Source organism: Borostomias antarcticus (assembly GCF_949987555.1).
Source record: "Borostomias antarcticus genome assembly, chromosome: 2".
Lineage (NCBI taxonomy): Eukaryota > Metazoa > Chordata > Actinopteri > Stomiiformes > Stomiidae > Borostomias > Borostomias antarcticus.
Genome location: NC_140235.1, coordinates 611,258 through 626,532, shown reverse-complemented (window position 1 = coordinate 626,532; position 15,275 = coordinate 611,258). Strand labels below are relative to the sequence as shown.

General features: G+C 45.2%; 2 protein-coding genes across 3 annotated transcripts in view; both read left to right on the top strand.

The window, feature by feature from the left end:
• LOC311319791 (sorbin and SH3 domain-containing protein 1-like) overlaps positions 1-4,210 on the top strand; it is a 77,069-nt gene extending 72,859 nt beyond the window's left edge. For both annotated transcript variants that reach the window (XM_084451396.1, XM_084451395.1), the window contains one exon: positions 161-4,210. In XM_084451396.1, the coding sequence (XP_084307522.1) occupies positions 161-228 (68 nt within the window). In that variant the 3' untranslated portion in view covers positions 229-4,210. The remainder of the gene's footprint in view (positions 1-160) is intronic.
• A 774-nt stretch (positions 4,211-4,984) lies between these two features.
• On the top strand, positions 4,985-12,151 carry pdlim1 (PDZ and LIM domain 1 (elfin)). Its single transcript, XM_084456862.1, has 7 exons — positions 4,985-5,101; positions 7,436-7,587; positions 7,737-7,821; positions 8,586-8,770; positions 9,528-9,670; positions 9,865-9,982; positions 11,505-12,151. The coding sequence occupies exons 1-7, from the start codon at positions 5,009-5,011 to the stop codon at positions 11,689-11,691; spliced, it is 963 nt and encodes a 320-aa protein (XP_084312988.1). The 5' UTR covers positions 4,985-5,008; the 3' UTR covers positions 11,692-12,151.
• The last annotated feature ends 3,124 nt before the right edge of the window (positions 12,152-15,275 follow it).

The following is a 15,275-nucleotide window of genomic DNA, read 5'->3' as shown; positions in this document are numbered from 1 at the left end:
ACAAGTGTATTTATGTATTCATTGTTAGTGTTTGCTATTTGGAAAGAATACCAACAGAGTTCTACCCTCATGTACGTAAAGACATGAAGGCTGTTTGATACTGTATCACGTTTCTGATCCCTAAACAGACTTTAATTATTGTGCTTCTTCTCCTTTACAGGAACCTCGAAGAGGACAAAACAGTTCGGCACTTTCCCAGGGAATTACGTGAAGGAGGTCAACTTGTAACCTGTAGAGATGTGGATTCTGGAGCTCTTCTAACACTTGGCGGCCTGTCGAGTTTGGGAAATCATGACTATTGCGCTTGACTGGTTGAATAGTGATAGATGATAGTCATCTAGGCAGGTGAATCCGTTTGTCTGGGTAAGTGGTCGGTTCGGTGTGAGGTATGTGGTTCGGTGTGAGGTATGTGGTTCGGTGTGAGGTCTGTTACCGTGCATGAGGCGAAGTCCGAGACGCTGCTGACTACCTGCCTAAATCTCATTATGGTGTCCAGTCTACCTTTCCCACAATCCACCTGGCTGAATTCATTATATTCTGAACGTGGTTACAGTATGTTATTCAAAACTCACCCCAATGAGTCAGCACTCACCATACATGCTTGTGTATATAGTAGCCTTGCTGTGTCATCGTTATTCACCGCACACACATGTTTATGAAGCACATTCAGAGTGTGAGCGGTCGGGAGCAGAGGGGGATCAGAGTGGATCTTAGTTTGTGAAGGAGCAGGGTGTTGATCCAGGATGAAGTCTGAGCTGTTTCTCACCAGCTACCTTCCAGGAGCGTTCAGGCCCAAGAGCTTTCTCTCCTCAACCCTGCAGTCACACAAACACTGGGGTTACATTTGATCCAGGCACTTTGAACACTAATGTTTTTCCTAGGGAAACCCAATAAGTAGGAGTGTTTGTATGGACATACCATGAACGTATCGGGCTGTGTGTGATGGCACATTCTTGAACTGTGTCCAACTATATTCTTTGGTTTTAAATTTCCAAAAACACGATGACCTCAATGTGCCCCCAATGGCCTCGAGAAATGTTATAGCCCTGAGAGAAATGTTATAGTTCTGAGAGAAATGTTATAGTTCTGAGACAAATGTTATAGTTCTGAGAGAAATGTTATAGTTCTGAGAGAAATGTTATAGTTCTGAGAGAAATGTTATAGTTCTGAGAGAAATGTTATAGTTCTGAGAGAAATGTTGAATCTGTTGTGGAAGGCCGAGGTTCTCTTCGGTGAGATTCAGAATGCACTGAAAGCTCTACATCTCTGAATTTGTGACAATATTATACAGTCAGTGTTGACTCAGTCTTTGTAAAATAGCAGAGCATTCGTACCTCAGCGTAGTCCAAAAGCTTCCGATGCCATTTTAGTATTGCTTCTGTTTTCTATCCAAGGTCTGTACTATATAATTCTAGCACGGTTGTGTGCATGATAGAAATTCAAAAGAGATATTATCTGCGCTGTGTCTCGGTCAATGTTCTGAATGATGCTGACGTGGACTGCGTGTATGAGCGACTGTTTGCGCGTGCTGATGCTAGGAACATTATCTCTCACAAAAAATATGTTTCTGTCAGCCTGTATGTCGAATTTCTCTCTCTTCAAATTAGAGGTAACATAAGCAGTTTGATCTTGCGTGCGTCCTGTAGGGTAGCTGGTGGTCGACAGCTGTCTAGGCCAGACTGGCTCCAGTCAAACCGCAGGGTGGCACGGCATGCTGCTCTTTTTAAAGCACTTACTTCCTGTGTGGTCATCTTTGGAAAGTTCACCTCACTGTGATAGAGGACTAATGGAACGAGGCGCCCATGTTATCACTAAACCACGTTTTTTCTTTCAACTCTTCATTTGTATGACATAGGTATTTAATTTCTATCGATTTTGAGGGCATAACCATGCTTACACTAAGTTGTTTCATTTGGGTACAGAAACTAGAGGATCCAACAAGGGTCTTTATTCGGCTACACGTGACACATGATAAACCTGAATGATACTGTATGCTCGGGTATTTTCATATTTGTCCTGCAAGGATCATACAGTGATAGGAATTACCATACAAAGAATGTCGCATTATTATAGCATGAACTATTAAATCTAAGAGAGTGCTAAATTAATTCAGAGCATGAAACAGTTAACCAATGTCTCAAATTGTAGCCTATATCATTATTTGGCGGCCCATGCACAAGAGAACGCAGGACTCAGGTCGGGGGGGGGAAGTACAGTTAGATCCTAGACTCCTCCCAGGAAGAAAGCATCCAGGCAGTCTTCCTGTGAGGTCAAAGGTCTCCCATCTGAAGACTTCAGCAGATCCCCAAACAAGCGCAGAATGTCAATATATTATCTTGCTAACACGCTAACTGAAGAAGGAGGGCTTTGTGCTCTTATCAGATGTGTCATCATTGTTATCATTCACCACTGTGTTTGAAACAGAGGGCTCCTCTCTGGCTTGATCTAGGATGCTCCCCTTAATGAACACACAGGAAACCCATCACTGGTCTCAAAGTACAAAAAGGGATCTGCACTGTGAGCAGATTGGAAATAACTAATACCTGTACTGTAATAGCAGCATTTAGTTATAGATACAAATCAAGTATTTTGGATCAAATTATCAGAGGAATATCAGCGTTTTGTGAAAAATATATTTATTCTTCTAACTAAATCTAAGAAGTAACTGGTTTTAAACATTGTTAAAAGTCTTGATGGAAATCTAAAAGAAATCTCTCTACAAGTACATGTAGAGATAATGATGATAATCATATAGAGATTTTATTTCTTTTGTTTCTCCTCCGTTTGATGAGGTCAGTGATCGACACTGACCAGACTGAGATATGGTTTGAAGGAGCGGTAATGGCCGCCACCTCATACCAGATGTTCATTAAGCTAATTTGTTCATTAAGCTCATTTGTTCATTAAGCTCATTTATTATTATTCTCTCTCAGCTGTAAGTCAAATTAATACAGAGGCAGTCAAAATCAGAATTGACTTGCATCTCTTAGCGAGCGGCAAGCAAAAAGATAACACTAAAACACTTGATGCCATGGTGGTGTACCCAGTTGAGTTGGCCTCCACATCATTCTTCTGACTAGCAGGTGTGTTGTGGTACAGTGGAAGTGTTGAGAGGTGTTGTATAACCGTTCACGTGTTTAGGAAGCTGAATGTCTCCCCATGGTCTGCTACTGTACAGATAGTCTCTCCCATGGCCTGCTACTGTACAGATAGTCTCTCCCATGGCCTGCTACTGTACAGATAGTCAGGCCCTGCTACTGTACAGATAGTCAGGCCCTGCTACTGTACAGATAGTCAGGCCCTGCTACTGTACTTGCCATAACGTGTTCATTCTGAGTATGACTCAGTTAACTGTCTTCCCCTGGTCTTAGTTGTGTGCTATGTCATTAAAAGGGTCAACCCTGACCCATCTGTCACGCAGTACACAGACAGACAATAGGGTCCGGGAACAGCTTGATAAAGATGGTGTGGTCCCTCCCAGACAGGCTATAGGACAGACTGAAGCATCACTGGTGTGACCCCACAAGTCAGTAGAGAATGTGCTCACGTGCTCCAGGAAACATTGCAGGATGTATGAATGTATAATTATGGAGAATGTGTAAAAATGAGCAGTGCTTTCAGTTTGAATGAACATGCAAACCATTTAACAGCCCGGCACAATAAGGATTGTACATATGTAAAATAAAGAAGAATAGAATGCTAGTGATGGGGGGGGGGGGAGAAAAAAAAGTCAAATGGATCAGTTGTTCCAGTTTATTTTCCATGAAGGATATTTGCAAAGCACAGAGGAGAGTTATTGAGCACAGACAGTTTGATGCATATGACGTAACCATGACGCTGCCATGTTGTGAGGTCATATCATGTCAGACGCAATTGTGCCTCATTGTCATCAGCTTTTATTGATTATCACCTAAGTGTATCCATATCTCATATTTAAAATGTTATTATTTTACCCATTAGCTCTAGTCTTTGTGATGGGAAAAGAACATTTACTAAGAACCTGTCAGTTAAAGTGTGACACAGTGCTTCAAATAAGTGATTAATTATCATAAGAATGTGTTAGTTTGCCGAGACGCACAACCTGCAACATGTTTGGTTTGTTTGCTTCAATTTGCGGTGCTGTTACAATGACAATATTAAAATATTGACAACACTATTTACTGCTGTGATTTCGGTATTATGCAATATTTAATAAACAATATAAAGCATTTGTAGGTGTTGTTTTGTTTTCTATTTGATTTCTAAAATCCTTTAAGGTGGGGAAAGTCTGAGATAGTCTAAAACAACACATTTTATTTAAAATTATAATTTGATTCAATAATTTTTCCTTGATGTGATATCATTCTGATTGTTTCAGATTATTGGTAGAATAACCACAGCTGTCCACTAAGTTGTATCATGGGTTTTTATGAGCTAGTCTAGCCTAGCCTTCTCCAAGCCACGGTCCAGTCTGTTACAGACTGAGCAGGAAACACTGAATAGGCCTAGAGGGCAGCATTTTCTTGCCTTGTCGCTCACTTTGCTTCCAATAAACATGAATTCACTCCCCGACACCTTGGTTGTAAATTGTTTACGCACTTTATTGTGAAAGCAAAGCATATGTCATGTCAATAGCCTACTGGCTGTGCTCCCTGCGAGGAGCTGATAGGCTACCCGGGCTTGGGGGGCAGGTCTGGGGGGCAGGTCTGAGCAGCGAACCCGGCAGGAATCTGCTTCTGGGACGGGAGGGGCACATTCCACATCCTGGGATTACCAGGACCATAAATGGTAAGCTTGCATATAATACGCTGACGTAACTGTCCATCCCTAAAACAAACAGGCAGTGGTTCTTATCGGCTTGGAAACTTCTGAAACGAACCGATTCGCTCAACTTTAATCCCAGGAACCGCCCCGCCCCGCTTGTGTAAAGGAGTAGCCTCCCTGTGACTGGTCGGAGTTTTCTTTCACAGATCCTTAGGGAACAATATCATCTGAAAACTTCACTTTCAACACAGAACTCAGCGAAAAAATGCCTCTGCGAGTTGTGATGGATGGTCCTGGACCGTGGGGGTTCCGGCTGGTCGGGGGGAAGGATTTCGAGCAACCCTTGACTGTCTCCCGGGTGAGTGTTTGTTTAGTAGAAGGTTTGTTTAGTAGAAGGTATCAGCCGTGGTTCACCGGCGGGCTACACTAGAAATCTACCAGTTGTCCGCGACGAAAGTTTGAACCAGACAGCTCTAAGCACCATCGAAGGTGTCGTTTTTTGCTGAGCAGTTTTGTGGTTTTGTGTTGAGCAGTTTTGTGGTTTTGTGTTTAGCGAGGCAGGGGAAATATTTTCTTCGGCCCCTCTTTGAGAAAAGAGACACGTGAACAATGAGCAGTTATGCTTGTTCACCCACTTAGATCAAGAGATCAATGGTAATCATTGGGAATGGGTCATTATTTGTCATTTTAAAGGTATGATATGTTACATGTGGATTATTTCCCCCATCTAGTGTCTAAATATAAGAACTGCAACAACACAATGTGTTGGTTGCCAGGTTCGTTACAACCTGCAGATCGGGTCAAGCTAGCAGACAATTTTCCTTGTGTGTGTGACTGCAACTATGTCAAGTGATGAATCTTTCAGGGTAACGTTAACTTAATTCACTTTACAGCACTATATAATTGTAGTCTAGCTAACGTTATGCATTATCTAGCGATAGCTAGTTAGTAGAAAAGTAGCGATGTCACCATGCGACTTTATCCCATGAAACTCCATAAACTCCGTCCAACGAGCACTTCGGTCACTGAGCTTTTGAGATTCGTATCGCACGGTTCGCCGGGGCTCAGGTGGAGAAGCAGGACGACGAAACTCGGCCATTTTACCAAACGTTTAGCTGAAGAGTGAGCGGAAGTGGACGGAAAAGCTGCCGTTTTATAGTCGCACACACACTTGATGCTAACCTACATCTATAATGCTGCTAATTCATGGAAGTATAACGTTAGCTGGCTAATCTCACAGTGGTGAAGCTAGAATAATACCTGGCAACCCAGCACGCAGTACCAACGCTGTAATACTATTGGCTGGTATGATATCAACAGTGTCATTGTCGGGCTGTCAAAATTTCATAATGTAATAATTTCAGACAAAATATTTTTTTTTTATGGAAAAGCAATACTTTTACTCTGCAGCCTTCGCAAAGCCCTATTTTTTTATTTTTTTTTATTTTAATCCACATATAACATATTATACCTTTAATAATAATTTATTATAATAACTTATGCTATTGTTAATATGAGATTGTGCAAACCGAGTGGTTAACCAGTTACGTGAGTAGCATGTAGCTCTTAGATGGCCTCCTGTCGGCCCGATACTGTGTTCAGATAAAACAGTAGGACTGTGATACGAAGTGAAGGTGAGCCTCTCCCAGCTACCACCCCCATGCTGCCACCCCTAACCCACATCGGGGAGGCCTCTCCCAGCTACCACCCCCATGCTGCCCTCTCTAACCCACATCGGGGAGGCCTCTCCCAGCTACCACCCCCATTCTGCCACCTCTAACCCACATCAGGGAGGCCTCTCCCAGCTACCACCCCCATGCTGCCATCTCTAACCCTCATCGGGGAGGCCTCTCCTATCTACCACCCCCATTCTGCCATCTCTAACCCACATCGGGGAGGCCTCTCCCAGCTACCACCCCCATTCTGCCACCTCTAACCCACATCGGGGAGGCCTCTCCCAGCTACCACCCCCCCCATGCTGCCATCTCTAACCCACATCGGGGAGGCCTCTCCCAGCTACCACCCCCATCGGGGAGGCCTCTCCCAGCTACCACCCCCATTCTGCCACCTCTAACCCACATCGGGGAGGCCTCTCCCAGCTACCACCCCCATTCTGCCACCTCTAACCCACATCGGGGAGGCCTCTCCCAGCTACCACCCCCATTCTGCCATCTCTAACCCACATCGGGGAGGCCTCTCCCAGCTACCACCCCCATGCTGCCCTCTCTAACCCACATCGGGGAGGCCTCTCCCAGCTACCACCCCCATTCTGCCATCTCTAACCCACATCGGGGAGACCTCTCCCAGCTACCACCCCCATTCTGCCACCTCTAACCCACATCGGGGAGGCCTCTCCCAGCTACCACCCCCATGCTGCCCTCTCTAACCCACATCGGGGAGGCCTCTCCCAGCTACCACCCCCATTCTGCCACCTCTAACCCACATCACCTAACTGGTTTCACTTTACTTAACTTTACACTTAGGTGTTTGTTTATGTCACTCAGTCTGTGGTCTTTTGTGCCGATGTTTAGGGTAATTGTTGAAGAGCACTTTTCACTCTGGCAATCACTTATCCTCTGGTTAATATCAGAATATCACAACTCAGAACAGGAGGAATTGATGTAAACGTTCCTACTATGTTTACAATGGTATAGTTGTTGATGATGATGATGATGATGCTGTATCTGTTCAGGTGACCCCTGGCAGTAAAGCAGCCCAAGCCAACCTCTGTATTGGAGACATGATCCTGGCCATAGATGGAGAAGCTACTGAGAGCATGACTCATCTACAGGCCCAGAACAAGATCAAGGCCTGCCTGGATGAGATGAACCTCTCCGTCGACAGGTAGGACAGGAAGCTACGCTCATGAAGCACTGAGTCAGAGACGCCAGGTGTTCAGGGGGCGGAGCATGTTCTCCACTTTAGTTTTTTTAATGAACGTTATCCATATACCCTAGGTTAAGTATTTGACATGTCTGTGGATGTCGTTTCAGGTCAGAATCCAAAATGTGGTCTCCCCTTTCCTCAGAGGAAGGAAAGACGAATCCCTACAAGATGAATCTTGCATCCGAGCCACAGGTATGCTGGTCTTCCCACACAGGACGGGACTGACATGAGAGATCATCAGGACTTTAGACCGGCAGATGGCTTCCAGCTTTGATGCTGCTCTGTCATTTTGTATTTACTGGAAATCCCATCACAGAAAGGAAACCTCAGTGTTTCTGGTAGCTCATTATTACACTAACAAAAGGTTGGGGTTTTTGGCGCTGCCAACGGTGATGTCATTGTTTACTTCCCAACAGGAGGTATCCTAGGAGACGGTAGTTAATCAGCTCTGACGCAAGCCTGACTTCCTGCCTCCTGACTGGAAAATTGAGGCCAAAGTGTGAATACATGTAGGAAGTGTGTGATTTGCTAGCCTAGGCTTTCTGGAGTGTCACAAGTCTAATTGCCACTCGCATGTCATGTTCACGTGTGTGTGTGTGTTTGTGTGTTTGTAGTTGAATATGCTTGAAGCATGAACTAAATTAGGAGGCAGTTCATTTTATGTTCACTTTGTTGAAATGCCGATCTGTCAGTGTTGTGTTTTTTGTCTGAGAGTTCTCTGTGCTGTCATACATGTTATAGTACTGTCATACATGTTATAGTACTGTCATACATGTTATAGTACTGTCATACATGTTACAGTACTGTCATACATGTTACAGTACTGTCATACATGTTACAGTATATGTGTCACGCGTGTGCATGTGGCCGATGGTATTTGATATTAATCGTATTTGAATGTTTCAATATCAGATTCAATCCCGCACTCACTGCACTGTACGTCCCATCATCTGCAGGAGGTGAAACACATAGGCTCCGCCCACAACAGGAGTGCTCTGCCGTTTGCCACGCCCAGTCCGAAGGTCATCACCAGCCAGTACAACAATCCTGCCGGACTTTACTCCTCAGAAAACATCAAGAACTTCAACACGGCTGTGGATGACGTCAAAACCCTCGCCAGCGCTAACGAGTCCAGCAGCATGTGAGCCTAGCATCCCTCCTCTAGGCCAGGCATTCCCAAACTGTGAGGCGCGCCTCCCCTGGGGGGCCCGAAGAGAGGGGAGGGGAGGGGAGGGGAGGCGTGGAGGGATGGTTAGAAAGAAGAAGAAAAAAGAAGGAAAAACATGTTTTTTATTTAAAAAATGTCTATGGTTTTTATGAATGAAACGTGATTTTAAAGGTCAGAAGATCTAAATAAATAATAGGAGAGATGTATACTAAATGTGTGGATAGTGCAGAGAGAGCCTCCCCCCGCAGGCATGAATGTATTGTGTGAAAACGTCATAACGTTAACTAGCAACAGGTGCCACCGAGCTAACTTAGCTGTGTAACGTTATGGGCTAGCTAACGCTGCCTTGCAAAATGAACACATTTTGGGGGTTGGGGGGGCGCGGGTGTGTCACTGTTTTCAGAGGGGAGGCCCACATTGATGGAGTTTGGGAACCCATAGTCTAGGCCTAGGTTAGCTTGGTGAGGGCTTCAAATCAAATCAAACTTTATTCATATAGCGCATTTCATATACAGAAGGAACACAATGCGCTTTACAGAGAGCGATGGGAGGTTGGGCATAGGTCCCACCCCTACATATTCCAGAGGGAAGCAAAAACACAGTTTCACCCGGGGGCCAGAAAAGAGAGCTGTAAAAATTCTTCCCTGACCTCTCTCAACGAGACGATCGGGCGTGACCTTCTGTGTCCTGTAGGACTGGACTGTAACTTGAGTGTTCAATTCCTCTACAGCACAGATCCCTCAAAGCCAAGCGGTCGTCCGCCGATAGTAGCCGACTCCGAGGTCTACAAGATGCTGCAGGAGAACCAGGAGTCCGATGAGCCTCCGCGACAGTCCGCCTCCTTCAAGGTTCTGCAGGAGATTCTGGAGACAGGTACCTATCAGCACCTCAGAACCCTCAGTCCAGATGACTCAGAGGATGTGATAATTCAATATAGAGTGCAGTTGAGTGTGTGTAGGTTCTCCCGGTGTTATGTGTGTGTGATGCATGTGTGTGATGTGTGTGTGTGTGTATGTGTGTGTGTGATGTATGTGTGTATGTGTGTGTGTGTGTGTCCTTGGTTGCAGGTGACCCAGAGAAGCCCTCAGGGTTCAGGAGTGTGAGAGCCCCCTCTAATAAGATGGGCTCTTCGGTGGGGAACGCTGACAAACTGGCCGTATGTGACCGATGTGGATCAGGCATTGTGTGAGTGCAGCATGCCTTTTATTCTAAATATAGTATTAGTATATAAAAGTATATTGTCTATATATTCAAAATATTGTGCACTATTTGTTGTGCACTATTTGTTAATCTGTGAGATGGGCATTTATGAAGTAGGTTAGAGCTGTCCTAGTATGTCCTATTAGTTAAATGGGGTACTACTCAAATTTGGGTCTCTTCTTTCACCAAAACTTTCACCAGAACAGAACAGAAAAAATAGGAACAGCAATGTGACATAGAATAAACATCACTGTAAAACCAAAAATGAAAGAAACTCAAAAACCAAGAAAATATGCATCAGACAGTGAGTTTAAAAGATTTACTGTCTTCAAAGAGGTTCAGAGATCATTCTGTCACACTGGTCCACAGGAACCCAGGAATGTACTTTCAGCTTCCTGAAGGCTAAATTTGGATGGGTTTCTAAAATCACCCTGTGACCATGTATAGTGTTCTGAGTTCCTCTGTCATAGCTGTGAGGTGAGGTAGGGGGGCAGTGAGTGGAGGAGAGCCATATAGATTGAAATGACTCTGTTCTGTGTGAATGATAAGAGTCTGCAACATAGTTTCATCATAATGATGATTCATCTTGGCCCTACACGACAAGCTCAAAACTGTCATTTTTTCTGTAGGCGTATGTCTCCCCCTTGTGGTGTGTTTTAGAATGCACCTGCTTCATCATTGGTTCTATTGGCTGATGTTCAGCCATGCTGTGTGCGATCCGCCAACAGCTGTGTACTTGAGGGCTTGTTAAGTCTTGGTTATGAAGTGTTAAGACTTCAGAGATGCTCAGAGGGAGTGTTGGCATGCCTACTGTGTGACCTCTACTGTGTGACCTCTGAGATGATTGGCTGCCACCGTTTGGTCTCAACATTCTCAGACAAGGTTGAATATTGTTGGGCGCTCTTGATAAGAAATGATCCTCTCCCTCTTCTTACATGGGATTTCTATCTAATGAACCGGACATGTCTCATTTGATTAGCAGTGTATGCAAGTGTACTCTGTACAGACATGAGGATAGGTTTAATATGATCCAGCCATTAAAACTCATAACTTTTTTTATTGTTCAATATTCACCTTTACTTGCTATTAGTTTATTAATAGGTCTTGGCAAGACCCCAAAAATCTTTTTCGTGACATGAGACTGCATGAGACCCTGTGAATTTTATTATTTTTGAATTTTGGTGTACTGGCTAGTACACTGGTGGGAAATCTTGTGGTGGAAACGGAAGTGACGCGTTTTGGGTGTCACAATATCAGGAAGACAACAAACACTTTGCCCCACGACACAAAAATAAATATTTACCTGCATTGAAGCCATCCTTTCAGAAAGTAGCTACAATCGTCCAATCCAGTCTGCGCAACGCGTGTTTATCATTTTTCCCCCATCATTACAGCGACTGAGTGGGGGATTGTGGGAAGTGTGGTTCTTAAAACGCAGTGCCGATTTTATCCAAAGTGCCGAGTTATCTCATGTAGCTTTAAGCATGTAATCTCTTTTCCTCCACAGAGGGATGGTGGTCAAGTTGAGGGACAAGTTCCGTCATCCCGAGTGCTATGTCTGCTCAGACTGCAACATCAGCCTGAAACAGAAGGGACATTTCTTTGTGGAGGATCAGATTTACTGCGAGAAGCACGCGCGCGAGCGAATGACCCCTCCAGAGGGCTACGACGTGGTCACCGTCTTCCCAAAGTAGCGCTCTCCTGGAACACTGCCTCCTACTGCACACCTCCTACTGCACACCTCCATGTCCCCGACGTGGAGAGACTCACCCGAGACATTCCTGCATCTAATTCCTCCTGATCTCTCTGGACAAGGCTGTACTATTTGATTACGCTTCAATCCTGTTCTGTAGCTGTTAGGCACATTAATGTAAGACTTCATTGAGTTTTGTCATGATAATTTGCACATGAGCATAGTTTTATGTTTTTTAGGAATGGTTTCCAAAGAGCGCTATGAATGGGTGGCATAGGGAGTTTAGGAGTACTGTATGTTAATTTACCGGCTGTATTTGTGTCTGGTTGGATACTTGTGTTTCCCCACTGCCATCAGCATCATCGCAGTCCAACAGAATTCAGACATCAAAGGACACTCGGACATCAAAGGACAGTGGTGGATGCTTCTCATGTGTCACAGCCGAGTTTTCTAAAGGACTAAAGGGCTTCAAAATAAAGGAAATGCTGTATTGCTCTTCAGAATTGATCTGTAGCTACCTACATACAGAAATACTATGACTGAATAAATATTTTGTATCTGAAACAATCTACCATTTTGTGTTGAGGTTCATTCCAACATTGTTTAAATCAAACCGAACAACTTGTAGAGGTTCTTTATACCCTCTTTTTATGTCAAATTGTCATCAGAATGACGGGTATGAAAAAAGATGCGCTTTACTGACTCCAGACAAGGATCAAATCTGCTCAAGGAAATGCATCGGTAGCCATATTGTACCATATAACAAACATTTTATTGCGCCCCATTTTATTGCGCCCCCAACATCTCGGGGCGACACAAACCTCTGGAGATGGAGCAGCCGGCTGGGGATCGGAAGGTCTCTGGTTTAGAAGGTCTCTGGTTTGGAAGGTCCCTGGTTTGGAAGGTCTCTGGTTTGGAAGGTCTCTGGTTTGGAAGGTCTCTGGTTTGGGAGGTCTCTGGTTTGGGAGGTCCCTGGTTTGGAAGGTCCCTGGTTTGGAAGGTCCCTGGTTTGGGAGGTCTCTGGTTTGGAAGGTCTCTGGTTTGGAAGGTCCCTGGTTTGGAAGGTCTCTGGTTTGGAAGGTCTCTGGTTTGGAAGGTCTCTGGTTTGGAAGGTCCCTGGTTTGGAAGGTCCCTGGTTTGGAAGGTCTCTGGTTTGGAAGGTCCCTGGTTAGGAAGGTCCCTGGTTTGGAAGGTCCCTGGTTTGGGAGGTGTCTGGTTTGGAAGGTCTCTGGTTTGGGAGGTCTCTGGTTTGGAAGGTCTCTGGTTTGGAAGGTCTCTGGTTTGGAAGGTCCCTGGTTTGGAAGGTCCCTGGTTTGGAAGGTCTCTGGTTTGGGAGGTCTCTGGTTTGGGAGGTCCCTGGTTTGGGAGGTCTCTGGTTTGGAAGGTCCCTGGTTTGGAAGGTCTGGTTTGGAAGGTCCCTGGTTTGGGAGGTCCCTGGTTTGGAAGGTCCCTGGTTTGGAAGGTCCCTGGTTTGGGAGGTCCCTGGTTTGGAAGGTCTCTGGTTTGGAAGGTCTCTGGTTTAGAAGGTCTCTGGTTTGGAAGGTCCCTGGTTTGGGAGGTCTCTGGTTTGGAAGGTCCCTGGTTTGGGAGGTCTGGTTTGGGAGGTCTCTGGTTTGGAAGGTCCCTGGTTTGGAAGGTCTCTGGTTTGGAAGGTCCCTGGTTTGGGAGGTCCCTGGTTTGGAAGGTCCCTGGTTTGGAAGGTCCCTGGTTTGGGAGGTCTCTGGTTTGGAAGGTCCCTGGTTTGGGAGGTCCCTGGTTTGGTTTGGAAGGTCCCTGGTTTGGGAGGTCCCTGGTTTGGGAGGTCTCTGGTTTGGAAGGTCTCTGGTTTGGAAGGTCTCTGGTTTGGAAGGTCTCTGGTTTGGAAGGTCTCTAGTTTGGAAGGTCTCTGGTTTGGAAGGTCCTTGGTTTAGAAGGTCTCTGGTTTGGAAGGTCTCTGGTTTGGAAGGTCTCTGGTTTGGGAGGTCTCTGGTTTGGGAGGTCTCTTGTTTGGAAGGTCCCTGGTTTGGAAGGTCTCTGGTTTGGAAGGTCTCTGGTTTGGGAGGTCTCTGGTTTGGAAGGTCTCTGGTTTGGGAGGTCTCTGGTTTGGGAGGTCTCTTGTTTGGAAGGTCCCTGGTTTGGAAGGTCTCTGGTTTGGAAGGTCTCTAGTTTGGAAGGTCCCTGGTTTGGAAGGTCTCTAGTTTGGAAGGTCTCTAGTTTGGAAGGTCTCTGGTTTGGGAGGTCTCTGGTTTGGAAGGTCTCTGGTTTGGGAGGTCTCTGGTTTGGAAGGCCCCTGGTTTGGAAGGTCTCTGGTTCGGAAGGTCTCTGATTCAATCCCAGCTTGGCAAGTCTCTGAACACCAAATTGCTCACTTAGCTGTTGCTTCACAGCACAGCAAGAATGTCTGCATGGAGGTGGATGTTCTCCCCGTGTTCGCAAGGGTTTCGAATATGAAAAACATGCAGAACAGATGCTCTTCAGTCCGGTCCCTGACCACGACCTGGACTGAGCACTTGGAGTTGGTCCCCAGGCGCCACTGACAAGGCTGCGTACGTGTGTGTGTGTGTGCGTGTGTATGTATGTATGTATGTATGTTTGTATGTATGTGTGCATGTATACCCTAATACACCTGCCAGTGTATCATGTAGGCTATTCTGAATACATGCTAATGAGCGAAGGCTTGATGGGTACAGGAAGGTTTATCCAGCACCACCATTATTGTCATCTAAAGTGTGTTTTGCTGGCATGGCATGAAAGGGTTAATATTCATTAGTTTAGAATCAAATACAATGTAAATGACCTCAGCATTGGAGAAGCAAAAGTGATGCATTTGATTTGAGTATGTTGTATGAACTCTGTCTGGGATTTGGGGCATAAAGAGGTTATCTGAAAATGCTCCAGGGATCACCGGGCACCCTCCTGTATTTTGAAGAGGACCCCCAGCTACAAGAATCGGTAGAGACGAGGCCAGCTTCACCAGAATAGCAACCTGATACATCTAGCACAACGTTATTTGCAAGATTATTTTAATTAAGCAAGCACCACTATTCCACACACCATTACTATTGTAGAGCCACACCATAAGAATCATTTCACCACTCAAAAGTGCATCAGTAGCCTAGATACTGTACATACGTAACAAAAAGATATCAAGTGCTAATCAAGAGATCGATATGTAATTAGGCTACGTTTTTAAAACCATTTAAAATTAATTGATACACTGGCTGAAACTAAGATAGAGTGCGATAGGAAACATGCTAGATTGTTCCATTGTAAAGGCGGTTGATGTGGTTTCATCTGCGCATGCATGGTGGATACAGGGGTTCAAATCTCCAGTCACGTCTGCGGTCCCGTGCATCGAGGAGGATGCCGTTGATTCTGAGTCACACTCAACCGAGAACACGCTTGTTGGACTTCCCATATGGTCCATGCAGACTTGTGATACAGGTAAGTATGCTTCACGTTGAAGGTAGTCAGGAATGTGACCAAATTGGTTAGCCATGCGCAAAGTTTCCGTAAGTGCCCAAATGTAATTGTGCGCAAAGCGCAATGTTTCAATTTTGGTCAGTTTGGAATCGTCGGGCAAAGCGGGGAGAATGCTCCTCAGGA